This window comes from Staurois parvus, unplaced genomic scaffold (genome assembly GCF_062004578.1).
Source record: "Staurois parvus isolate SC_StPar_1 unplaced genomic scaffold, SC_StPar_1.0 ptg000136l, whole genome shotgun sequence".
In the NCBI taxonomy this organism is placed as follows: domain Eukaryota; kingdom Metazoa; phylum Chordata; class Amphibia; order Anura; family Ranidae; genus Staurois; species Staurois parvus.
Genome location: NW_028317932.1, coordinates 9,504,457 through 9,532,435, shown reverse-complemented (window position 1 = coordinate 9,532,435; position 27,979 = coordinate 9,504,457). Strand labels below are relative to the sequence as shown.

General features: G+C 46.2%; 1 protein-coding gene across 1 annotated transcript; it reads right to left on the bottom strand.

The window, feature by feature from the left end:
- Positions 1 to 115: 115 nt before the first annotated feature.
- Positions 116 to 27,979, bottom strand: POLR1F (RNA polymerase I subunit F). The gene is made up of 4 exons (XM_089673171.1): positions 27,690 to 27,979; positions 22,296 to 22,437; positions 12,324 to 12,529; positions 116 to 1,347 (listed from the first exon to the last, which is right to left on the bottom strand). The coding sequence occupies exons 1-4, from the start codon at positions 27,944 to 27,946 to the stop codon at positions 417 to 419; spliced, it is 1,536 nt and encodes a 511-aa protein (XP_089529297.1). The 5' UTR covers positions 27,947 to 27,979; the 3' UTR covers positions 116 to 416.

The following is a 27,979-nucleotide window of genomic DNA, read 5'->3' as shown; positions in this document are numbered from 1 at the left end:
AGCACAGCAACCAGAGTACATTTAACTTAGACATGAATTCAGCAAAGTGAATTCTGAAGTTGCTTTGAATTACTGCACATCACCTCTTTCGCTTCGGATTGCCAGAATAACCAAGTTCAATAAAAATGATCTTTAATAACAAGATCTGAAGAGCAGTGTTGTGACTGATAACTCTAGGTTACAGGTCCCACTGTGCTGTGGTTGCAACACAATGAGTTACAAACAGGGATAGAGAAGGGGTTGGGGAGGGGACTTCATACAGACCTCTTGAGTCACACATGATAAATATTGAAATGAAAATTCATATTAAACAATTAAATATTCATGATGATGATTTTTTTAAAAATTTCATTAACATTAAAATATATATTCAATAGGAAAATAGGATTTTACAAATTTCTGAATAATCTAAAACATTATTCTTTCTGTTTCTTTTTGGCTTTTGGTTCCGCAAACTCATGGCTGCCAGCACGCAAAACATTTCTGTCTAGAGCAAGGTAAGCACCAACATCACTTGCAGCCTTATCAAGATGTTTCTTTTTATGCTTCTTCTGCTTTGGGGTCTCTTGCTGGATTGTGAGGTTTTCCAGCTGAGGTTCCTGTGATGCAAAGTCTGTTCCACCATTCGTGGATTCTAGAGCGGAGTCCTCAATGACAGAAGATCGTTTGTGCTTTTTCTTGTGCTTCTTTTTCATGTTTTCTAGTACAGTTCCAGATACAGCGCCCAAATTCGACACACTGTTCTCCGTAAAGGATGGCCACTCTGTTATGCCATTCTGTGAAATTTCAGTAAGGCCTTGATCAGAATTATCCTTATGTTTCTTTTTCTTTGACTTTCTAGGCTGTTCTTCACTAGAAGGAACCAAAGTTTCAATGTCATTGCCCAGTATACACATTTCTTCAACCTTGATGTAGTTATTGTCAATGTCAACACTAGGCAAACGATCATGACGTTTTTTCTTTTTGCGTACTTTTTTAGAAACACCATCAACCAGTTGGCTTTTCTCAGACCTATCCTCAGCAGCAATATGTTCTATGGGGGCATCAACCTCAGCAAAGGCAGCTGGAGAACTTACTTCTTGATGTTTTCTCTTTTTGGATTTTTTCTTAGGAATTTCTTCCAAGGTTGTGTTGGTCTCACCTAAACCTTCTGGATTTCCTGGAACAGAATGTAGAACGGTTTCCTGAAAGGCACGTTTTTTAGATTTTTTCTTTGGAGTATCTTCAGGGATTACATTAGGCTCAGTGTTTGTACCATCTTCTGCAGCTTTTTCATTATCAGAAGAAACTTCTCGAATTTGTTCCTTGGTTGCCTCATTCAATCTTTCTATGGCATCAGTTTCCATTCTGTACAAATAAGACAGAACAAAAACACTTGTATTATCAAAATAACTCACATTTGTGCGTTTCCTGCACCGCATTCAAAACACAGCACTTCCAATTTTCAGCAAGTGTCCCTGTTACAGTGATATTAAAAAGGTTAATTTTTTTTTTGTTAAACAAAACGTACATTATACTTACCTGCTCTGTGTAATGGTTTTGCACAAAGCAGCCCCTAATCTCCTCTTCTCAGTTCCCCCGCCTTTGCTCTAGTTCCCTCCCTCCTGCTTAGTGCCCCCGCCTTTGCTCCAGAGCCACTGCTCTGTGGGTCCATTCACATACGGAGCGCAGCTCAGGCCGCCCCTGCTCTCTCCTCATTCACAGTAACAGGAGCCAATGGCTGCCAATGAGGAGGGAGAGACAATGCTCTCATACACATCGCTGGATTGAAATAAGGTTCAGGTAAGAAATAGGGGGGCTGCTGCACAGAAGGTTTTTTTGAACTTCGTGCATAGAATGCATAAAGGTGAAAAAAAAAAAAAAAAAAAAAAAAAACAAAACAAAAAAAAAAAAAACCTTTGCAACCACTTTAATTTAACAAAGCCCCAAACACAGGTTGCAAACAGTGCTTTTGCCTGCCCTAGATCACATGGTACAGCAGTACCATGTGATCCAGTTGCTGTGAGCTTTTAAAAAGTGGTGCATGCATACTTTTGGTGTGGTCCTGCACAATTTCAGCCTATTCAAATCTATGGGCTAAATCGCGCTACACCTGGATTGCAATTGTAATTGCACAGGGTTGAGTTTCTATGCAATTCATGGTGTGAACCAGCCCTTTCACATATTCAAAAAGCTTAGACGTGTTCACCCCCTTTCCAACTCTTATGTTAAAAAAAATGATATGGTTTTTAACTGGATCGCAAGCAACTTGAGTTTATGAATTTTAGGTATGTTTGCATTTTAGTATAAATGCATGTGTTGGTGCAGAGTAACAGCAACGATAAACAAAATACACTCATCAGCCACTTTGTTAGGTACACCTTGATTGGTAAGACAAATTGCTAGTTAGCCAATCACATGGCAGCAACTCGATGCACTTAGGCATGTAGACGTGGTGTAGACGACTTGCTCAAGTTCAAATAAAGTATCAGAATGGCAAAGAAAGGGGATTTAAGTGACTTTGAACGTGGCATGGTTGTTGGTGCCAGACAGGCTGGTCTGAGTATTTCAAAAACTGCTGATCTACTGAGATTTTCATGCACAACCATCTCTAGGGTTTACAGAGAATGGTCCGAAAAAGAAAATATCGAGTGGCAGTTGTTGTCAGAGGTCAAAGGAGAATGGGCAGACTGGTTCTAGATGACAGGGTCAGAATTTGGCATAAGCAACATGAAAGCATGGATCCATCCTGCTTTGTATCAATGGTTCAGGCTGGTGGTGTAGTGGTGTGGGAGACATTTTCTTGTCACTAGCAAGGTGGACCTAATAAAGTAGCCCATGAGTGTAAATATGGGGAAAAAAAAAAAAACCAAGTTACACTTACGGTAACGTCTTTTCCAGGAGTCTTTCAGGCCAGCACTCTGAGAGACCTCGGCTCCTCCCCATCTGAGGAAACACCTCCACCTACAATAAAAAAGCTCCACTCCCCTCTGACCTCAGTTCTCCAAGCATCCTCCGGTCATCTGGGGAGACACAATGCGAGACAACATAATCATAATAAGCCATCTTCACATAACCAATATCAACAGTGGGTGGGAAACCGGTGCTGGCCTGAAAGACTCCTGGAAAAGACGTTACCGTAAGTGTAACTTGGTTTTTCCCCTACCGTCTTTCAGGCCAGCACTCTGAGAGGATAAGCGAGTACTCACCCTTCGGGCGGGCTAACTGCTTGTAAGACCTTACGACCAAAGTCCTGCTCCTGCACCGAGACCAGGTCCAGTCTGTAATGCTTGGCAAATGTGTCATAGCTGGACCATGTTGCCGCTCTGCAAATCTGCCCTGGGGAAACCCCTGCTAACTCTGCCTGGGTAGCCGCCACAGCTCGGGTGGAATGTGCCTTGATACCCTCCGGGACCTCCAGGCCTTCTGCCTGATATGCTCCTGTAATCGCCAGCCGCAGCCAGCTGGCCAGCGTCCTTCTAGACGCCTTCTTGCCTCTTCTAGCCCCCTTAAAAAAAAAACAAAAAGGGATTCGGTGCTTCTGAACTCCCTAGATTTCTCTAGATACTGGAGAACGCACCTTCTGACATCTAAACAGTGATACCTCTCCTGATCTACCCCCACCGGGTCAGGAAAAAATGAGGGAAGGACAATGTCCTGTTCCCTCTGGAAACTCCGAGCTACCTTCGGAATGAAGGACGGGTCTGGTCTGAAAACGATCCTGTCTGAAAAAATACGGAGATAGGGTGTTCTGATCGAGAGGGCCTCCATCTCACACACCCTCCTCGCCGTGGTAATCGCCACCAAAAAAGCAGTCTTAATGGTGAGCTCACCTATCGGACAGGACTCCAAGGGCTCGAATGGAGCCCTAGTCATCCCCCCGAGCACCTTGGCCAAATCCCACACTGGAAATGGTCTGGACCTCGGAGGCCTCTGCCTCACCAGAGCTTTGAAAAACCTACTCACCAACGCCTCCCTGGCCAGGGGCGTCTCCAAGAACACACTGAGGGCCGAGACCTGGCCCTTGAGCGTGCTGACAGACAATCCCTTGTCCGCTCCCGCCTGCAGGAATTCCAACACAGAAACCAAACTATGGGTTGCCACAGCTGTCCGGTCACACCAGGCTGTAAAGCAACCCCAGACCCTACCATAAATGGCCTGGGTCTCCTCCTTCCTACTGGCCAGTAATGTCGCCACCACCCTAGGCGAGAACCCCTTTTCTAAGAGGAGCTGCTGCTCAGAAACCAGGCCGTTAACCGCAATCTTCCTATGCTGGGGCAAAGAACCGGCCCCTGTGTTAACAAATCCACTCTTGGAGGCAGCTCCCAGGGTGGACGAGAGGCCAAACTCTTCAGGGTCGCAAACCACGCCCGCCGCGGCCAGAAGGGAGCTATCAGTATTAACGAGGTCCCCTCTGTCCTGAATTTCCTCAGGACCAGGGGGAGCAAAGGAACCGGGGGAAAGGCGTAACAAAGCCGGTAGTCCCACCTCTGACCTAATGCGTCCACCGCTCTGGACCCGTCCCAGCGGGATAGAGAGAAGAAATTTGGGACCTTGTTGTTCTTTCCGGAGGCAAAAAGGTCCACCTCCGGGGATCCCCACCTTCGCACAATCTCCTGAAAGACATCGGGGTTCAAGGCCCATTCCGACTCCCTGAGCCGAGTCCTGCTCAGGAAGTCTGCCTTCTGGTTCAGCTCCCCCTTTAAGTGTATCGCAGACAGGGACGCCAAATTCAGTTCTGCCCAGGACAACAGTGTCGCCGCTAAGGCCCCGAGGGCCTTGCTCCGCGTCCCTCCCTGCCTGTTTATATAAGCCACTGCCGTGGCATTGTCCGTCAGGACACGCACGTGCCGGCCCCTGACCTCCGCCTGGAAGGAGTGCAGAGCCTCCCACACTGCCCTCAATTCCTTCCAATTCGAGGATTTGTCCTTCTGCCCTAAGGACCATTCCCCCTGAGTCACCAAATTTCCCAGGTGGGCTCCCCAGCCCCTGGCGCTGGCATCCGTAGTGACCTCCGCGGAAATCGGAAAGCACCACAACAGCCCCTGAGTTATGCTGGACGATCTCCTCCACCACCATAGAGACCTTTTCACACTGGGGGGCACCAAGACCCTGCGTTCTAGGGAGTGACACTTCCTGTCCCAAACCCTCAGGATCCACAACTGGAGGGGACGCATATGCAGACCTGCCCACTGAACTGCCGGAATGGACGCTGTCAGCACTCCAAGTACCGACATGGCCTGTCTTATGGACATCGACCTGCTCCCCTGCAGTAATCTGACTCCGGCCTCCAACTTGGTGACCTTTTCCAAAGTCAGGCTGGTCTTTTGGTCTACCGAGTCTAGAGTGTAGCCCAAGTAAATCACCTTCTGAGAAGGCACCAGGCAGGACTTCTCCAGATTCAAAACCCACCCCAAGCTTTCCAGATGGTTCCTCACTATAACCAGGTCTTGCCGTAAGTGAGCCTCTGAATCTGCGAAGAGCAACAAATCGTCCAGATAGGCCACCACTGAAATCCCCCTCAAGCGGATAGAAATCAGTGCCTCCGACAGAACCTTGGTGAATACTCTTGGCGAGGAGGAAAGGCCGAATGGAAGAGCCCTGAACTGCCAGTGTCGAATTCCTTCCTCCCCCCCCACTGCCAACCTGAGGAACCTCTGAGAGGCTTCCGCCACGGGCACGTGTAGGTAGGCGTCCTTCAAGTCTATGGATGCCATGAATGCACCTGGTGGGATTAGGGACCTGATTGTAAAAATGGAATCCATGCGGAACCTCCGGTAACGTACTGACTTGTTCAAGGGTTTCAGGTTCAAAATCAGTCTGAACGCCCCAGACGGCTTTTGAACCACAAACACATGGGAATAAACTCCCTTCCCTCGCTCCGCTACCGGAACCCTGGAGATGACCCCCTGGGACTCCAGAATCTCCAAAGCGCCCACCAGAGCCGCGTCCTTCGTCGGATCCCTTGGACGGGTCGTCACTAGAAAAGTCTCGGGTGGCGGTCTCAGAAATTCTAACCGGTAACCCCTTCGGATGACATCCAAAATGAAGGGGCTGGTGACCACGGCTTCCCACTGTGGGAGGAATGCCGCCAATCTTCCCCCCACAGGAGGAACCAAGTCACCTTGGTTTTTGGGGCTGCTCAGGAGGGCGAAAAATCGCCCCCCCTCTTCCCCTACCTCTCTGTCCAGCCGACCTACCCTGACCAGGCGGTCGCAGGCTCAGCCTCTTTGCCGGGCGGGCCTTCCGTGTCCCCCCTTCCTGCATTTTCCTCTTGAGGGGGAAGGACTTTTTCCTATCAGCTGTCCGGTCCAATAATTCCTCCAACCCCGGGCCGAACAGACAGTCTCCTGTGAGGGGGATGCCGCATAACCTAACTTTTGAAGTGATGTCCCCCTGCCATGTCTTTAGCCACAGCGCCCTTCTGGCTGAATTGGTCAGGGCAGCAGACCTGGCCCCCAATCTCACCGACTCTGCGGAAGCATCCGCAATATACCCCACTCCTTGCAAAAGGGTCTCAAAAGAGGCCAAGATTTTTTCCTTGGGAGAGTCTGCCACAATATGGGCCTGTAATTGCGTAAGCCAATACTCTAAGTTCCTGGCTACCACTGTCGTAGCCATGGCCGGTTTCAGGTTGTACAGGGTCGAGTCCCAGGCCTTCCTAAGGAGAGACTCTGCCCTTCTGTCCAATAAGTCCGGTAAGACCCCCATGTCCTCAAACGCTAGGTCAGTTCTCCTGGTTGTTTGGGAAAAGGCCGCGTCTAGCCTGGGGCTCTTGTTCCAGACCGCCTCCGGGTCTTCCGAAAACGGAAACCTCCTCCTCAACGCTTTTGAGAAGAACGGTTTCCTTTCCGGGTCTTGCCACTCCTTCTTAATCGTGTCTACCAAAATGTCATGCACAGGAAACATTCTGTGCTGGTGCTCCTCCAATCCCTGATACATTTGGTCGTGGAGAGATAAGGCCTTAACCTCCTCCTTAATGTCCAGGGTTTCGTATATAGCCCCCAGGAGCTCATCAACCTCCTCTAGGGTCAACTTATACCGGGAGGGGCCCCTCCCTTCCTCTGAGGGACCCTCACCCGCTGATTCCTCCTCAGACTGGGAGTCCCCCACTGGTTCCTCCCCAGTCATAAGGGGTTCCCGACGACTCACCGAAGCCACCTGGGGGGGGGGGGGAAGTGTAGGTAATGGGAGGGCAAACCTCTCCATGAGGGACTTGAAGGAGTCGAAGGTGGTAGCCAACTCCTTCACTGACCTAGCTAGGTCCCCCTGTTCCGGCTTCTCCTCCCTCACCAACCCCTGTATACATGGGCCACAAAGAACCTTTCGCCAAGATTCTTTTAGAACTTCCTTACAGGAAGGGCATCTCCGCTTGGGCTCCTGGTGCCTAAGTTTAGCTCGGGCCTTGCCCTGCAAGACACAAAAGAAAAAGGGGGGGGGGGGGGGGGGGAAGCCCAATCAGTCCGACACTAAACACCCCCCCCCCCCTGCTTCCCGGCAGAGCAACAAGGGCCTGAAAAACCACAGACCCCTTGCCCTACCTTCTGCTAGGGGCCCACAGGTAGGGGAGGCCTCACTGAGGCACCTTACCTGCGACTGGCTGGTGCTGGCATCTCCTGGTCCCGGTGCCTCCGACATCCCGTACCGGAGGGTGGTCGCCTGGTGCAGGTCTGTCCCCCAGACCGCTGTGCACCGCACCGCCACATTCAAATTTCGCGCCGCCGTGGTGTGAAGGCCGCGACCGGAAGCGGAAGTCGCGGCCCTGGGCGAAGCCCCGCCCCTTCCGCCGGAAACCGCCGTCTCCCGACGTCCGGCCCGGCAAAGCCCTCAGACCGCCAGCATGGGAAGGAGCGGAACTCCCCCCGATCCTCCCCAGACCTCACCACGGCCACCCCGACACCCCCCCTCGCCGGAGGGGGCCGGGGGGCGAAGAGCAGGTAAGTGCCCTGTCCCGTCCCCCGGGATGCACTCTCACTGCTGGCAGCCTGCCCTGGGAGGATATGCAGCCGGACACTCCGGCCTTCACTCCCGGCTGCGTCGGGCCTCACAGCCGGCTATCCGGCCCTCGGCTCCCCTATCGTCCTCCTGCGCCTCCTCGTGTCTCCCCACCGGAGGAAACACCTGAACTGAGGTCAGAGGGGAGTGGAGCTTTTTTATTGTAGGTGGAGGTGTTTCCTCAGATGGGGAGGAGCCGAGGTCTCTCAGAGTGCTGGCCTGAAAGACGGTAGGGGAAAAATCATTTCAAAATACCTTACAAAAGAGAAATATCCAGCAACACATGGGGGTTTATTTACTAAATCTGGAGAGTGCAAAATTAATCAATCATTCTCACTTCTGCCTCGAAACCAACCAGCTTCCAGGTTTTATTGCCAAAGCTTAATTGAAAGCTGAGGTTAGAAGCCGATTGGCTATCATGCAGAGCTGCACCATATTCAGAGTGTTCCAGTTTTAGTAAATCTACTACATGGTCTTACAGTGAATCTGTGCATGTCCCCTCCAAAGCAAATATGCAGTTTCACTTTAATGCCACCCATCATAGCAGCACATACCCACCTTTCCAATTGCTCCCTCACTCCTCTATGCAGCAAGTAAAAAAAGAAAAAAAAAAAAATCTAGCTATGCTCTACCATGAGCATGATACTGGTGCAGAGATTTCTGAGAACAGTGATCTGACCAATCACTTTTATGGGACTTTGAAAGGGACAATCTGTGCTTGATTAGCTGCAGTGAAGAGCAAGGGAGACATTGGAGATTGAATAGACCCCCAATGTCTCCATAAAGAGTACTTGACACCTGGTCATGCTATCCCATTTTACACACTATAAAGGAAACAAAATATAAGCTTCTCCATCAACACACCATATAAAATTGTGCAGTGTAGGGCAAGTACGGCTATGTAAACATTAACTGTTCCATACACGTTAGGTACCTATAATTAAAAGCCTATAAATGTATAGTTCCCTCTAAACTGATAACCTTTACAGATTTTTAAAAGAGTTTTCAATAGAGAACTTTGCAGGCCATCGTTTTTGTGAGATCACGAGAGTGCCCAATTTTAAAGCTTGAAATGTTTGGTATCCAATTATTCAATGCAACTCAGTCTTATCTTTTTGCATTTTAAACATATTAAAATCAAATCATATTAGGCCTTAAGACTAATTAACCCCCCAAAACTGTTTATTTCTTAAAGCAGAGACTCTGGACAGTAAAATGGTGGTAGTTGCAAATTTCATATCACATATTAGTGCAACAGTTTATCAAGGGCAAATTTTCAGTAAGAAATGCACTATAATTTCCGGACAAATATAAAAGGACGTTGCACCGAGTAAATAAATACCCAACCTGTGAAGCCTTAATATTGTGTGCAACAAACTTTGGTACCCAAATATAGCTAAGCGCAGCACAATCATCATGGGGATTGGGGGGGGGGCATACTCAAACTGGTTGAGAATTACTTGGGTGTAACTTTTTTTTTTTTTTTACACTTTTTTCCCCACTTCACTTGGTTGCCATCATATAGGGGACCAATAGCTCCCTATGTGACAGCATGTTTACTTTGACAGGATATCTTTATTGAGACAGCTTGAGAAAGGAGCATGCTTGTCCATCACGGACACTGCGCGTGTTTGGAAACCAGTCAAACATTCGTGGTGATGTCACAATGCCAGATGTTGCGGTCAAGGGTTGCATTCCAGCACATGCCTGAGAGTGGTAGGGGTGCTGGCCAGTTTCCTCACTCCACACCAGCTGCATACCTGGGTTCTATTAGCAACCACCTCCTGTGGAATAGCGGTCACATTACTTTTGGTTATGTGATAAGCCTGTTACTACTCTGCAATGTGAGTTGCCTAACCGAATGTACCATTAAAGTTATTAAAAGTCTAAAACTAAAAAGGCACGGTTTTCTTCTCCCTCTTATTTTTGAGACATCATTGGTCTACTGGACATCTGATGTTACCCCCCCACACTCCACTGAGGCTAATAAAATTCTGATCACCATGGAAAATGAAAGCCAAAATCCCCATTGCTTCCAGGTTCTTACTAGCTAGGGGAAACCAACAGAAGGATGTTCTCTGGTCTCCCACCCCTCTACCTGGCGACACGTGCCATTCAGGCCCTGGTCCTGTTGGTGACACAGTGGAGCCATGGAAACATGGATAGGGGTGGCAATGTACTTTGGGTCCATGGAAGCAGTCAGTTGGCTGTACAGCCATCCAAATGCTTCCTTCTGAAATTCAACTTGTGATATTTACACACACACACACACACACACACACACACTGGAGTGGTACTCCTGCTATCACCAATGTATGACATACATAAGTGGCAGTAAAAATCAACCAATGTTGTGTAGAACTTCCCAAACAAACATTCTTACTGAACTACAAAAGGTTTTTCTTATAAAGAGGAAATAAGAAGAAAAAAAAAAAAATCTACCCACAAGATTATATGTGCATTTTGTGTAATGTGTGCATGTTATTTAACCTATGAAAACCTGCCTTGTGTAGATTGCTTGGAGTGCTGGCATCACATCCAAGATGGCAGTGCCTAGCAACAGACTCAGAGCTTTCACTCAAGTAACACTAGTATTCTACCCTTCATTTCACCCTGGACTTTGCATAAAAGGTTATGTAGAAAAATTAAAAGTAGAGAAGCTGGGCCAGCACAGAGAAAATGGACACTCCCAGAAAAGGAGAGGATTAGGAGTATGATAAGGAAAGAGAAGGTTGTGTTAGACAATTTATTCTTACTGGAATAGGCAAATTTGCTAGCAAGTTTAAAAGGCACATTATGTCACATAAAGAAATTAATCATATGGAAAAGAAAAATGCTGCAATTTTTTTTTTTTTTTTTTTTTAAATGGGAGGTGCGCTATACACAAGTCCAATAGTCAGGATGAAGCAAAGTATATTTTGATCATAAAATGTGCAATTTCTTCCACATTCAATTGCAGTGTTATTTGGCTAAAGCTACATGGGATATTTCTGTAGCTCAACCAAGCCCAATCACCAGTATCATGCAGTAGCCAGTTGCACACTTTTCCATCATCTAAGATGAATCCCTACTCTACACACTATAGAAACTTAAAGAGGCATTTGTTCCTGTGCCTTTTTTATATTAGAAACTGCAGAGAAAGACAAAAACGTTATGACATAAATCCGTATTCCTTTATAAAGAGCTCTAAGGTTTGGCCAAGAAAAGTGTTGGTGGGTTCCCTGGCCGTCACACAGGGCAAAGTCCAGGTTTTCCAATGTTTTCAGAAACCACAGACAGGCAACTTTAAACATTTTTTGGTGAATTTTGTATAAACAGTCCATTTAACATGGTTTCCTATGGATTTAGTTCACATCTGTATGTTTTGAGCCAGTGCATTTTTGAAAAGGGTCAGGGACTTTTTTCCCTGCAGTAGATTGCATTTTGCGTGTGCTAGACTTCAACTGATCCACACCAAAAACGCAAGTGTTTTTTTTTTTAATATGTTTTCCAGGGTTTTTTTTGGCCAATAGGAAACTATGACAGTTCTGCTCATCTAGTGTGACTTTGATGCTACTTGACTGCCAGAGTGTAAAGTCGCCTCAAAAGTAGTGCCGGAACCTTTATGTGTCCAAAGTCGCATTGTTTTTGGGTTAATCAGAAAGTATGACAGTTCTGTTAATATAGTGTGACGTTGAGGCGACTTTTCACGTTCTGACACTCAAGTAACATCATAGTAGCGCAGGAACCTTTATGTGTCCAAAGTCACATATTAGGGTTAGAACACTAACCCAAACCTTCACATTTTCACCCTATCCTGCGACTTTAGACACAAAAGGTTCCTGCGCTACTTTAGTGTAAAGTTGCTTCAAAGTCGCACTACATGAAATCAACTGTCACACTTCCCTTATTAGCTGCCCCCCCCCCAAAAAAAGCCAAAAATGAGTTTAAAACACAAGTTCAAAAATGCAGAACACCCCAGGTCAATGCATCAACCACAGCCTGCATATATGTGAACCTAGTCTAGAAGCAGGAAGAGTTTGAGTGCATACAGCTGGTTGAGATTTGTAAGTTTATTCTGGATTCTTCACTACCAGGGCACTGCTTTGTCTTAGTGAATATAGGTGGGTAGAAAAATCCGGAAACAATCTTTGGTGAGTGGACTGAGCCTTTTGTGTCTTAATGATATTACACCCTTACAAATGCTCCTCTTAGAAAACCATCACCAGAAAAGTTAGTATCAGAACCAAGACAGTGTAAATCACTTATGTAGCTCTAGATTTTAAAAGGAAGACATTGAAGCAAAAAAAGCTGATGCCATTCCCAGTTTTGAAAGATGGCTAGATTGGCAGCAGATACACATAACTTACTGCTTGTCCATCTTGCCACGGATACAAAAGACACCCACAGCATCTGAATCTAATCGGAAAACTTCAAACTCCATGTGATCTCCGACCTTCACTCCTACATGTTGCCAAGCTTCAATAGGCATCTTAAAGGGCTTTGGTATAGAGGCATTAAAGCAACCATGAACCACACAGCCAATATGACTTGGGGCCACTTTATTGACAACACCCTAAAAACAAACAAAAAAAACATACATATTATAAGCAAGATGCTAATTTATGACAAAGGTAACCTAAAGCGCAATTAAATATTTAGGCCAAATCAGCTGAATACATTCCAGTTGCATCAAAACAATTGGTGCTCAACGTCTTACAATTTGTTTTCTCTCTAAGGCCCCCTTCACATGAGCCAGATCATTTTTTTCTTAGCAGGGCATTTGTCTGTTGATCCCCGTTGAGCTGAGAAGAGCGGCTGGATGACAGGTCCGTGTCTGCTCTGCTTATGAAGATGGAACTGGCTGTCCATTTACACCTGACTGCCCTCTAATTTGACCAGATGGGGAACAGATCCCCTTATATATTTTTTTTTTGATGGATCAGATTGGAGGTAGTCAGGTGTAAAACGGACCCAAGTCTGTTTACATCAGCCGCTCCACAGAGGCGAATGGAGGATCCTATTGAATGCAACTGAAAAACGGACAGGCAGACACGATCAAACCTGTCGTGTGAAAGAGATCTAAAGCTGCTGCAGCCCAAGTAGACATACCTGTCCCCAGCCGGCAGCTGCAGAGTGGGATCCATGTTCTCCGTGGGAAAGCAGTATTTTCATAGCACAGGACCAACATGCCTCCTACTGAGTTAGACCCTTATCTCTGCAATCAGCAAGCTCATGTTTTCTGCTGATTGGAGGGATTTAGCTTTTACTCAGAAGGGGGTCGAGTGGGACCACAGCAAAGATCATCACTTCCCACAGACAGCAGGCGTCCCAATCTGCAGCATGCTGGCATTACACAGGCTTTAACTGAGGCTAATTTTTAAAGAACACAAACTAAGAGTTTACACACCTTTTGTTATAATGCATAAAGAATGTACAACACTAAATTAAAAAAAATTTGGTGAAAACAGAATAAAATAATTTGCAAATCTCATAAATCCATATTTTTTTCATAACAGAAAACATGAAATGTACAATTTTAAGAAAAAAAATTAGGTAAGTTTGATGGCAGCAACACATCTCAAAAAAGTTGGGATAGGGTCATGTTTATCCCGGTGTAGCATCTCCTCTTTTAACCACTTGCCTTTCAGAGGATTTGCCCCCCTTCATGACCAGGCCAGTTTTTGCAATACAACTCTGTGTTGCTTTAACTGACAATTGCGCGGTTGTGCAAAGCTGCACCCAAATGAAATCTATGCCTTTTTTCCCCCCACAAATGGAGCTCTTTTGGTGGTATTTGATCACGTTTGCAGTTATTTTTTGAGCTATAAACAAAAAAAAAAAAAAAAAGGCCAACAATTACCCAAAAAAACAAAAAAAAAATTTGTTTTGCTAAAAAACATCAAGAAAAAAAAAATATTAAAATTAGTCATAAATTTAGGCCAAAATGTATTCTGCTACATGTCGTTGCTAAAAAAAAAAAAAAAAAAAAAAAAATTAAGTTACACTTACGGTAACGCCTTTTCCAGTAGTCTTTCAGGACAGCACCTTGAGAGACCTCGGCTCCACCCTAAATAAAAAGTCTATGCTCCCCTCCGACCTCAGTTCTCGATCCGTACCTCCGGTCACCTGGGGAGACATAACATGAGATAACATGACCAAAATAAGACATCTCCTAGAATATACATTAACACAAGGGTGGGCAATTGGTGCTGTCCGGAAAGACTACTGGAAAAGGCGTTACCGTAAGTGTAACTTAATTTTTCCCCTTTCGTCTTTCAGGACAGCACCTTGAGAGGCTAAGCGAGTACTTACCCCTCGGGCGGGCTGACCGCTTGCAGTACCTTACGCCCAAAGGCCTGCTCTTGCAGAGACCAGGTCGAGTCTGTAATGCTTTACAAATGTTCCGAAACTGGACCAGGTTGCTGCCCTACAAATTTGTCCTGGGGAAGCTCCTGCCAGCTCGGCTTGAGTAGTTGCTATGGCCCGGGTGGAACGTGCCCAGATTCCCTCCGGGACCTCTAACCCTTCTGTCGGTATGCTTGCTCAATTGCCAGTCTTAACCATCTAGCAACTGTTCTCCTAGAAGCGGTTTTCCCTTTTCTCGCCCCTGCAAAGGAAACAAAAAATGATTCTGTGCTTCTAAATCCTTTAGTCCTTTCAAGGTAAAATAGCACGCACCTTCTAACGTCTAATAAATGACATTTCTCCTGATTTTCCCCTACCGGGTCAGGAAAAAATGAGGGCAACACTATATCTTGCTCCCTCTGAAACTTTTGGGCCACCTTCGGAATGAAGGATGGGTCAGTTCTAAACACCACCCTGTCTGAAAAAATTTACAAGTAGGGAGTCCTGACTGACAGGGCTTCCCACTCGCACACCCTCCTTGCTGTGGTAACTGCCACCAAAAAGACAGTTTTCAGCGTGAGATCCCTTAACAAGCAGGACCCCAAGGGTTCAAACGAAGGCTACATCAATACCCTAAGTACTTTAGTCAGATCCCACATTGGAAATGGCCCACTACCAGGAGGTCTCTGTCTTGTCAGGGCTCTAAAGAACCTGATTACCAGTGCTTCTTTGGCTAAAGGGGTTTCCAGAAACACACTGATAGTGTGCTGATCGAAAGCCCCTTATCGACCCCTGCCTGCAGAAATTCCAGGACTGACACCAGGCTATGGGTATCTACTGAGGCCCCGAAGCACCATTTCCTAAAGCAACCCCACACCTTCCCATAAATGGCTTGGGTTTCTGCTAGCCAGGAGCGTAGCCACCAGTCTGGCCAAGAGCCCCTGTTGTTCAGTAACCAGGCTGTCAGTTTCAGCCTCTCCACCCTGGGACACAGGACTGGGCCCTGTGCCAGTAAATCTCTCCATGGAGGCAACACCCAGGGCGGCTGAGTGGCTAAGGCCTTCAGTGTTGCGAACCACGCCCTCCGGGGCCAATACGGAGCGATCAGGATGAGTGAAGTATTCTCCGCCCTGAATTTCCTTAATACCGCTGACAGCAGGGCAACCAGGGGGAAGGCGTAGCACAGCGGGTAATCCCACCTCTGCCCCAACGCATCTACTGCCCGTGCTCCGTCCCACCGGCTTAAGGAAAAGAGGTTCGGGACCTTGTTGTTTCTCCCTGACGCAAAGAGGTCTATGTCTGGGGATCCCCACCTCTTTACAATGGCCTGGTACACCTCCACATTTAGAGCCCATTCTGACTCTGAGCTGTCTTCTGCTCAGATAGTCTGCTATCTGGTTCAGTTCTCCCTTTAGGTGGACGGCAGACAAGGAGGCAAGGTTTCTTTTCGCTCAAGACAAAACCACTGCTGCCAGGGACTAGAGCGACCTGCTCCTTGTTCCACCCTGCCTGTTTATATAGGCTACCGCTGCCGCGTTGTCCGTCAGGACGGGACATGCTGGCCCCCGATCCTACTCTGGAAAGAGCAGAAAGCATCTAATATCGCTCTCAACTCCCTCCAATTTGAGGATTCCCTTTTCTCTCTCCTGGGGACCACTCTCCCTGAATCACTGACTCCCCTAGGTGGACCACCCAACCTTGGGCGCTGGCATCCGTCATGACCTCCCAGACCACCGTAAAACTCCTGAGTAACACTGGCCGTCTTCCTCCCCCACCACAGGGATCTTTTTACACTGGGGGGGGGACAAGAATCCGGGTATCTAAGGACTGTACCTGTCTGTCCCAGACCCTTAGGATAAAATGTTGGAGGGGATGAAGATGCAATCCTGCCCACTGAACTGCCGGGATGGATGAAGTCAACAGTCCCAACACTGACATGGCTTTCCTCACATTTACGCCGTGGCTCCCCAGCAACAGCCTGATCCCTCCATCTAGCTTGGCGAGTTTTTCTGAGCTTAGCAAAGTCTTCTGTCCTGTGGAATCTAGAATGTACCCCAAATAGGTCATTCTCTGGGAGGGGACCAGGAAGGATTTGTCCAGGTTCAATAGCCAACCCAGGCTCTCCAGATGTCTCCTCACCTCCACAACGTTCCACCTCAGCTGGACTTCCGAGCCTGCAAAGTCGTCCAAGTAAGCAACTACAGCTATTCCTCTCAGCCGAATGGGAACCAACACCTCGGGCAGCACCTTGGTGAAAATTCTTGGGAGAGGAGGAGAGTCCGAATGGCAAGGCTCAGAACTGAAGATGATGTGTCCCTGCTATGCTCCGAACTGCTAACCTGAGAAAACGCTGGGAATCTTCTGCGGTGGGCACGTGCAGATATGCATCCTTCAAGTCGATAGAGGCCATGAAGGCCTCTGGTGGGAGGAGGGCTCTGATCGTAAAGATTGAGTCCATGCGGAATCTCTTGTACCGTATAGACTTGTTCAGGGGTCTTAGGTTCAAGATTAGTCTGTAGGCCCCCGATGGTCATCGCAGCTTCTGTTTAGGACGACGAAAAATCGCCCCTCCCTCTCTGCCCTCAGGTCCTCCTCTGCCCCTCCATCCTAAGGCTCTGTCTTTTTGGGGGACGAAATCTCCTGGCCCCCACATCCTGCAACTTTCGCTTCAGGGGGAAGAATTTTTTCCTGTCCGTCGTACAGTCCAAGACAGACTCTAAGCCTGGTCCAAACAGGAGATCACCTGAGAAGGGGATGCCACACAATTTAATTTTAGACGTGATGTCTCCCTGCCATGTCTTAAGCCACAGGGCCCTCTGGGCTGAGTTGGTTAGAGCCGCTGACCTAGCCCCCAATCTCACAGACTCTGCGGATGCATCCGCGATGTACCCCATTCCCTGCAGTAATGTCTCAAACGATGCTAGGATTTTATCTTTGGGGGAGTCGGCCACAATATGGGCTTGTAGCTGTGTCAGCCAGTACTCCATGTTCCTGGCTACAACAGTCGTGGCCATGGCGAGCTTCACATTTGACAGGGTTGAATCCCACGCCTTTTAAAGGAGGGATTCAGCTCTTCTGTCTAATAGGTCAGGCAAAACCCCCATGTCCTCGAACGCCAAATCCATTTTCCTAGCAGTCTGGGAAAAAGCTGCGTCCAGCTTAGGGTTTTTGTTCCACAGGGCCCCCCGGGTCTTCACTGAACGGAAACCTCCGCTTAAGCAGCGCTTTAGAAAAAAAAAAAAAAAAAAAAAAAAAAAAAAAAAAGGAAGGAGGGGCTTCTTCTCAGGGTCCTGCCATTCTTTTCTAATGGTGTCCACCAACACCTCGTGCACTGGAAATAACATATGCTTCTGCTCCTCCATACCCTGGTACATTTGATCATGTAAGGATAGTTTTAACCTCTTCCTTAATGTCCAGTGTCTCATATTGCCCCTAGGAGGTCGTCCACTTCCTCCAGGGATAACTTATACCGTGAGGGACCCCTGGGGTCTTCCGAGGGGCCCTCCCCTGCCGAATCCTCCTCTGACTGAGTCCAAGGAGGGTTCCTTTTCCCGTCTCGGGGAGCTCCCTGCTCCGGCTAGTTGACGGGGGCGCCTGGGGAATGGCTAAACCACAAGATATTATCACAGATGCTTGGTTTACTTTTGCAGTTCTCAAAACTGAATTTGACTCAGCGGAGATCACATGCCTCTTTTTCAAAGCAAAAATGTTATAACATGAACAGAGTTAAGAAAAAGCCCTTAATCCTAACTTCTACAAACCTATGAATACAAAATCAACCCCTTCAGTGCTAAGTTTCAAGAAGTTCAGTGAATAGAATAGAAAGAATATTTTTCTGATTGTCCAAGGAGGGTTCCTTTTCCCGTCTCGGGGAGCTCCCTGCTCCAGCTAGTTGACGGGGCCGCCTGGGGAATGGCTAAACTTTTCATTAAGTTCTTAAACGAGTCAAAAAGGTACTGTTCAGCTGCCTCACCGTTCTGACCAGGTCACCCTGTTCTGGCCTCTCTTCTTTCACTAACCCCTCAATACAGGGCCCACAGAGAACCTTCTTCCATGAATCCTTGAGAACCGTTTTACAGGAAAGGCATTTCGGCCTAGGTTCCTGATGCTTAAGTTTTTCTTGGGCCTTGCCCTGAAAGACAAAAGGATGCAGAAAGAGCCTATCACCCACAGGGCACTTGTTCCACCCCCCCTTTCTTCCCTGGCAGGGCCTAACACCTCCCGACAGGTCCCCCCCCCCGCCCAAAACCCTCTGACCACCAGAAGGTCCGGGAATACCCCAGGAGCTAGGGGCCACAAGTAGGGGACTACTCCTCTGAGACACCTTACCTGGGTCTGGCTGGTGCAGGCCTTGCCTGGTCCCGGTGCCTCTGCGCCCAACATTCTCCAGGAGGGTGTCAGCGGAAGCCTGTCCCCCACGCACTGTTCCGCCATGCACTGCCATCTTTACCGCCAGCCCCGGTATATAGGGCCGTGGCCGGAAGCCGCGACCCCGGGAGAAGCCCCGCCCCTTCCACCAGAAATGCTGTCATCTGGCCCGGCAAGCTCCACTGACCGCCAGCATGGGAAGGAGTGGAACTCCTCCCCGATCCTCACCAGATCCCACTGAGGCCGCCCCGACATCCGCAACTCGCCGGAGGGGGTCGGGGGCGGCCGGTAGGTTAGTGTTCCTGCCCTGTCACCCAGGGATCACAGTCCTGCCCTGCAGCCCACCAGGAGAGGATCGCAGCCGGCACTCCAGCCTTCACTCCCCGCTGCATCGAGTCCCCACAGCCGGAACTGAGGTCGGAGGGGAGCATAGACTTTTTATTTAGGGTGCAGCGGTTTCCTCAGGTGGGGAGGAGCCGAGGTCTCTCAAGGTGCTATCCTGAAAGACGAAAAGAGAAAAAAATCCCAATACGCTGTAAGTTACAGCGTCTATGAAACTGTGGTATATATACTGGAATGTTTTTTTATACTGGTAATGGCGGCGATCGGGACTGTGGCGGGCATTCTGACACTGGGGGGAGAACTGAGTAAATGCCGCTGAAATCCCCAGTGACACCAATACATTAATCAGTGCTAATAAGAAGCACTGGAACTGTACTAATGACAATAGGCAGGAAGGGGTTAACATCTGGGGCAATAAAAGGGTTAACTGTGCTGTGTGCGTTTTACGGTGTTGTCTGTGTGTACTTTACTATGCAAGAACGCTGCTTTGTAGTGCTCTGCTATGCAGAGCACTACAAAGCAGCATGCTGGTGCTGACAGGGGAGAGATCTGTATTGTTCACATACACACCTCTCCCGTCAGTGTTCCTCGGCGATAGCCGGGTGCCAGAGGGGAATCTCTGGCCGGGACTCAATGATTGACAGCGGTAGCCGCCAATGGCACACGGGTAGGGGGGAGCTTGATACTTATACATGTGATTTTGCGCAGCCCTGCCACCCTGTAGCAGTAGTTCTGCTATAGGGCGGCCGGGAAACAGTTAATACTCTATAAATGTCTGGGAATGGAGGACCAGACACTATTAGAGAGAATTAAGCAAAGGCAAACCATAATATATCTAAACTCCTTCCAAGATTCTTTTCACTAATTAATTGTTACTGCAATAAAGAACAAAAAAAATACTAACTTGGGTATCTTAGCATCAGGGTGAATCAATGATTTAAAAAAAAAAAAAAAAAAGGATTTTTTTTATTTAAATTGGATTTTTTTTAAATAAAATGCTTTTTGGAGGAAGATATATTACCATCCAAAGGTTATTCCATCAAGAAATAAAGATTAGTTTTTTAATTATGTAGAATACGGCTGTATAGGTTTAATTTTTTTGGTAAATAAATTCCATGAATCCATTCACAATGTCATGCTCTTCCAGAGGTTTTTGTAAGATTATTGGGCAGTTTCTCTGTCTACAAGATATTATCACAGATGCTTGGTTTACTTTTGCAGTTCTCAAAACTGAATTTGACTCAGATCACATGCCTCTTCTTCACAGCAAAAATGTTATAACATAAACAGAGTTAAGAAAAAGACCTTAATCCTAACTTCTACAAACCTATGAATACAGAATCAACCCCTTCAGTGCTAAATTTAAAGAAGTTCAGTGAATAGAATAGAAACAATATTTGTCCGATTGTTTGGAGTGCAATAGATCTGCACAAGAAGAAAGTGAAACTAAGTGTGAGGAGGAAGGGGCTGACAGTCTAAGTTTCTTAAAATATATAGATTTTGTTTAGCCAAATTAGTTAACAAACATGGATGTTTGTTTAAGCAAATAACATGCTGTAATGTTATTGTTTCAGTTGAATAAATCTATTTAAATTGTTATTAAGGTAATGATTATTTTTCTCCTTCCTAAGTACAACAGAAAAGTTGCCCAAATATGAATGATTAACCTATTAAACTGGGGATAAAAAAAACTAATATGAAAAGTTATTCTAAAAATCTTCATCTACTTGCATATTAAAGTTATACCAGCAAGAATTAGTCTATGTAGAAAACTAGGATTTAAATCAAGCCTTACTGACTAGTGATTTAAATTGTGATTTAAATCAAATCCACCCTGCTTAGCATTAAAATAGAAATTCAAAAAGTGAATATTTTTCATTTCAGAGGGAACATCTAGAAAATTTAAATGCACCTAAGCAGTACCCTGAAAAACTTATATTCAGCCTTGAACTTCTTCCAAAAATATTACAGTCCATTTCCTAGTATGCAAGTATGCTTAGGTACTCATATGCCTGCGGCCTTTTAGCTACCAATAGCGTGAACAGATTCAGATTTGGAGTGGGATTAAGGGATTTTACTACTGTGCTGCTGTCTTCTTTGCTACAGATGCCAACATGGGGAGGCAAAGCCTTGCCTCTCCCTATTACTTTAGAGAACTGCTAAAGGTAAAAATACAATTCACGATATTCAACCCAGTAAATCGGGAGGAAGCTTTGAATTAATTCATAGAACACAAAGTTCCCTCTAAATGGCTAAACCGTGGTTTTGTTGCCGGAACACAGTGCTACATACTGTACAGTTTATGCAGCACACAGCTGCTACATCTGTTAATGAAGTAAGTTTATTTGGTCTAGCTTGGTCCAAACAAATGTTTTAAACTTCACTAAAACATGGAAATCAGCTTTAAGTCAAGAGCAGCAAAATATTTAATATTTACAAAACCAAGTCTTGCCAACAAGTTTACAAAACACATGCAAGAGGTAAAAAGTTAAAAATGTGCCACCTGGCATAAGCCATTCAGAATGAAGTCCAATCAACCTCAGGAGAAGGCACTTACCAGTATCCAAGCATCCCTTTAGTTGTGAGCAAATGTTCTGCAAATGACCAACATCTTCCTGCCTGCAGTGCATTGTAGGATGGTGGGAACTATACCAGAGCTCCAACTTAATAGTGGTACTAAAGTCTCAAGGTTTCCTACCTTCATGAAGGTAAAAAAAAAAAAAAAAAAAACCTTTGTGTGTAGCAACCCCCCCCCCCCCCTCAACTTGCCAGAGCCCCTTCTCAATACAGCAATGTCCACGAGAGCCTCAGTTCTCTGGGGACTCTCACTCCTGATCGTCTGAGACAGTAGGGGAAGTCAATGGCTGTCAACCATAGCAAGTGAGGAGGTGCCAGGAGCACCTACGTGGGGACTGGAAAAGAGGAGGATCTGGGATGCTGCACAGAGCAGGCAAGTATGGCATGAAATAGAGATTATAAAGAGATCTCTATCTATAAATATATTATAAAAAAAAAAAAAACACAACTAATATCACTTCAAAGCGGAGGCCTGCTAGTTGCATCTACCAAGGTTTAGGACTGCATGTTCTTGAGGAATAGTATTAGTTGGGCATGATTTTTGTATGACAGGTGTACCAAAATAACTGGAGTAGAGAAGAAGTACGTAGAAGATGAGTGGCAGAGGAACAATAAGACTCCTGAATTAGTAAAAAAAACAAAAAAAAAACAAAAACAAAAAAAACACAATTGTAATGTAAAGTAGAGATGTAAAATAAGCAGCTTACCACAAGTTTCTCTCCATATCTTGGCTGGAAGATGACAAAGTCGACTTGAATATTTAGGTGAATATAGCCTACATCATCATGTATTTCAGCAAGCTCCCCAACTATATTTATGTTCTCATACGCAACTGGAACACCTTCCAATCTTTAAAAGGAAAAAAATTAGAATTGTCAGACCAGGCAAACAACTTCAATAAAGTACAATATAATGACCTTTATTTTACTTTTATGATTTGTCTAAAGAAGAGAGGAGGTAAGAAAGCTGTACAGAACTGAATGCAATGAAAAAATGTCTCTTGCCCATATTATGCTACACATGCATATCAATAGGCAGGGTTAAGTGGATCACAAGAGCATGTGCATCACTTTACTGACCTTTATATGCACCCCTGGCTAACACCTTTACCAATTTTGGTTAAGTTGACATTTCACATTTGATCAAATCTTAAAGGGATATTTAAAAAAAAGAAAAATTAAGTCTTTAATAACAAAATCATTCTACTTACCTGCTCTGTGTAAGGGTTTTGCACAGAGCAGAACCCACCCTCTTCTTTTCGGGTCCCCAACCATCCCTCTGGGCTCCTCCCCCATGCCAAGTGCCCCCAAAGCAAGCGGCTTGTGTGTCCTTAATATATACAGAATGAGGACTGGCCCTACCCCCGCTACCTCCTCACTGTGACTGACAGCAGTGGGAAACAATGGGGAGGCAGAATGCCAGGACAGCAACTGCTCTCATGCACATCGCTGGATCAAGTTTGGGCTTGGCCAAGTATTAGAGGGGGGGGGGGGGGGGGGGGAGTTGCATACTTAATGTTTTTTTACCTTCATGCAATAGAATTTACAACCACTGTAATATCAAAATTATCAGATTTATATACATGTACAGAGCCTGCATGGGTTTCCTCCAGGTGCTCTGGTTTCCGCTCACATTCCATAGATATACTGGTAAATTGGCTCCTGTCAAAAACTGACTCTAGTACAGCAATGGGCAAACTACGGCCCGCGGGCCGTATACGGCCCGGCGGACCTTTTAATCCGGCCCGCGGAGCTAGGCTCCCGCTAGGCTCCTCTCACAGTCCGCCCTGAAGACTAGTGTAGCATGAAAATCTGTCTCCCTCGACGTATCTGCGCATGTGCCGGAGATAGCCGATCGGCTGCTAATGCCTGAAACTGGCACATACGCAGATACGTCGAGGGGGACAGATCCTCATAGGAGACAGATTTTCATGCTACACCGGAACTGCGCAGGAACACGGCGAGAGGAACGCGCGGAGCAAAGGTAAGTGAATTGACACAGGGGGGGACTTGGGGACTTAATATGGGGGACGAGTTACTATACGGGGGATGAATTACTATATGGGGGACGAATTACTATGCTTACTATGGGGGAATATTACTATACTTACTATGGATGACACATACACATCATTCATCTACTCTTGGTCCGGCCCCCGGGTCCAATATATGAACCCATTGCGGCCCTCAAGTCAAAAAGTTTGCCCACCCCTGCTCTAGTATGTGTGTGTGCATGAATGTGAATGAGGAACCTTAGATTGTATGCTCCTTGAGGGTAGGGATGTGAAAGTATAAAAAATATGTAAAGCACTGTATACATTCACAGCTCTTTAAGTACACCTATAATAAATAAATGTTAAAGGCCAGTCAGCTTTTGAACCCCTTTGCTGCCAGAGCCTTTTATGCACAAGGGTAAAAAAATAAAAAATAATCTAATCAGGCCTGAAGATTACTTAAAACCCTCCAAAGAGAATTTCTGAACGTAGACATCCTGGAGAATAAAATAATGGTAGTTCCAGTATTTTATGTTGTGCAATATTAGCACAGCGGTTAACCAAGCACAATATTTCAGTAAAAAAACACAAGTTAATTTTCAGGCACACAAACAATATATTGTTCATTTTTTGGTATAATATAAACAACGAGGTTGCACCGAGTAAGGATATGCAACATGTCAAGCCTTAAGATCGTGTGCCTATAAAATGGCAACAAACTTCAATACCCTAAATTTTCCATAGGTGAAGCCTTAAAAGCCCCTATAGGTCATCAGTTTAGGGTTAACCATGAATGAAAAATGGGCCTAGAATTATTGCTCTCACTGTGACATGCACAGCAATATGTAACGTCTGTTTCTGTAATTAAGCACCTTCGATGTGCGTCTAATTAGAGGGTGAGTTTGAAGTGCCTGGTTGTAACTATTTGATAATATGTTGCTGTGAAAGTGATCAGGCAACTGCACTGCTGTACCAGAGATTACTGCACTTGTAGTCCACTGACCCTTCAGCTCTCTAACTGAAAGCACACACCTCCATACAAGCTGGAGACAGTCTGCAATAGCCTGAACCCAGCTGCAATATTTTTCAGGCTTTGGGGTAAGAAAACAATAAATGCACATTTTTTTTCTACAAATATATAGTATGCGCATTTCTTATTATATAGGATTTATATTGTGCCAACAGTTTGTGGAGCTCCTTACTAAATGAAGGCAGACAGTATAGTCACACTCTTCTGTCTTTATCTGGAGCTCTTTGCCCATATTTACATAAAATACACTGAGGGTTCTTATTTAGGTTTTCACACATTTTCCAATTGAATCCAATAAGAAATGTGTGAAAACATTTATAAACAAACCTACAGGAGTGTACCAATAAATAATTTGCGCTAGTAAATGTGTATAAATATATAAATGTATATAAAGAAATCAAATCATAAGTCCAGAAAAAAATATATATATGCCAATACCACAAAAAAATATAAAAAAACTTTTAAGTGCAAAAAACTTTTGTGCAAAAAAAGTGTCTAAATATGAAAAATTTCACCAAAAAACCTTGATAATATAATGGCAGATCATCCATAAATATATCTTCAGAAACGGAAACTCTGCAACACACCGATCCTCATCGATCGAAATAACAGGATGAAAAACTTTATAGTTAATCGAAAATCCACTTCTCCAATAGATAAAGGACCACCTTCAAACGTATCCATGGGGGGAAATGCCAAGCACTCGAGAGAAACAGAAAGACTTCATGGTGCAATATTATAAAAACCAATTCCATTATTAGGTAAGCTCCGCGGAGCTTGATTGATGTGACGTCATTACGTTTTTGGCTGCCAGCTACTGCGCATGTGCTGAGTAGCCAGGCTCGTTTATGTGATTGCTGTTATGCTGTTGATGCTGGTGTCGGCTGGGACACCTCTTGAGTAAGTGCAATGAGTACCTAATAAAGGAATTGGTTTTTATAATATTGCACCATGAAGTCTTTCTGTTTCTCTCGAGTGCTTGGCATTTCCCCCCATGGATACGTTTGAAGGTGGTCCTTTATCTATTGGAGAAGTGGATTTTCGATTAACTATAAAGTTTTTCATCCTGTTATTTCGATCGATGAGGATCGGTGTGTTGCAGAGTTTCCGTTTCTGAAGATATATTTATGGATGATCTGCCATTATATTATCAAGGTTTTTTGGTGAAATTTTTCATATTTAGACACTTTTTTTGCACAAAAGTTTTTTGCACTTAAAAGTTTTTTTATATTTTTTTGTGGTATTGGCATATATATATTTTTTTCTGGACTTATGATTTGATGATTTCTTTATATACATTTATATATTTATACACATTTACTAGCGCAAATTATTTATTTATTGGTACACTTTATATATGGTGATTTTTTGCAGCTGGTACACTATTAGTAAGTTATATAATTTTGACCATAGGCGCTATTATTAATTTTTCTTATCTAAACCTACAGGAGTATAGTCAACAAGTGAATTGTCTCTGTCAAAATAACATTTCTAGCTGGAAAGAAAGCCTATTGCTCCCTACTGTCAGAGCACAGCAACTGTGGCACAAGCATGCTACCGTTTACATTTAGTAAATGGTGAACAGCCAGTGAGAAGACTTCCCCAGCTTATAACACTGATAAGTTCTTAGTGAGGGGTTTAATAAATAGTGATGTCAGTTAGGAATGAGAAAAAAACCCCACAACGAATATCTTGCTTCTTTTCTCTATGCATTCTCAGTGATAAGTACACAGAAAGCAATAGGATTGACCAGTTTAACCCCTTGGCCCCGGTTCCGGTCAGCCCTTTAAAGGATTTCTGAGGCTGAGAGGTAGGGCAGGGTGATATGACTGCCGTGATTGGTTGATACATGATCAGAAAACTCAAAACTTCCCAGAATGTGTTGATGTCCACAGAGTCTAAAGCTGGCCATTACATTATACAATTATCTGGAGATTTTTGGTTTAGATTTACCAAAAAACATATAATAGGAGGACAAAACTAAACAACACTTTCAGTTGTATCCAATTATGCAGGCCCTTGCACTACACAGTTGAAGGTAAATCTAAAGTTAATTGGGCAGAAAATTGGAAGATAACTGTATAATGTATGGCCAGCCTTAGACTCCAGAACCCCACATGTGCAGGGGTGCAGTGAAGCAGACAGTAATTGCTGGGCCCCCTGATCTCCTCTTCTAATGGAGCTCAGTGCACACATCACATCTGCTTCTTGGATGGGCACAGAGGGCTCCCCTTCCACAGATAGACACAGGGTTCTCCTTCCACAGGGGGGCTCCCCTTCCACAGGGAGACAAGGGGGGGGGGCTCCCCTTCCACAGGGAGACAAGGGGGGGGGGGGCTCCCCTTCCACAGGGAGACAAGGGGGGGGGGCTCCCCTTCCACAGGGAGACAAGGGGGGGGGGCTCCCCTTCCACAGGGAGACAAGGGGGGGGGGCTCCCCTTCCACAGGGAGACAAGGGGGGGGCTCCCCTTCCACAGGGAGACAAGGGGGGGGCTCCCCTTCCACAGGGGGACAAGGGGGGGCCTCCCCTTCCACAGGGGGACAAGGGGGGGCCTCCCCTTCCACAGGGGGACAAGGGGGGGCCTCCCCTTCCACAGGGGGACAAGGGGGGGCCTCCCCTTCCACAGGGGGACAAGGGGGGGCCTCCCCTTCCACAGGGGGACAAGGGGGGCCTCCCCTTCCACAGGGGGACAAGGGGGGCCTCCCCTTCCACAGGGGGACAAGGGGGGCCTCCCCTTCCACAGGGGGACAAGGGGGGCCTCCCCTTCCACAGGGGGACAAGGGGGGCCTCCCCTTCCACAGGGGGACAAGGGGGGGGCTCCCCTTCCACAGGGGGGCTCCCCTTCCACAGGGGGGCAAAGGGGGGGGCTCCCCTTCCACAGGGGGGCTCCCCTTCCACAGGGGGGCAAAGGGGGGACTCCCCTTCCACAGGGGGACAAAGGGGGGCTCCCCTTCCACAGGGGGACAAAGGGGGGGCTCCCCTTCCACAGGGGGACAAAGGGGGCACCCCTTCCAAAGACGGCCAGCAATGACACGATCTCCCCTCCTCTCCCTATAAGGTGACAGTGCCCTGCTCACCTGGGGCTGTATTTGAGAAGCTCTCCATTCAGCTGCTCCTGTATTCCGCTCCTCTTCTTGTTCAGGTAGCGGGGGGACAGGGACAGGTGTTCCCGGTGTGTCTTCACCACCAGACACGAGTAAGGACTACCCACCAACTTACAAGCCTCCGAGAATGTCGGTAGCAGCTGACAGAGCAGAGGCTCAGCCCTACATGCCCCCGGTGGCCTGTCTGCTCCCTCCGCTGTAGAAGATACAACTTTATCGGTATCAGCCATGCTATGGCATCCACATGTGTCGGCCAAGACAGG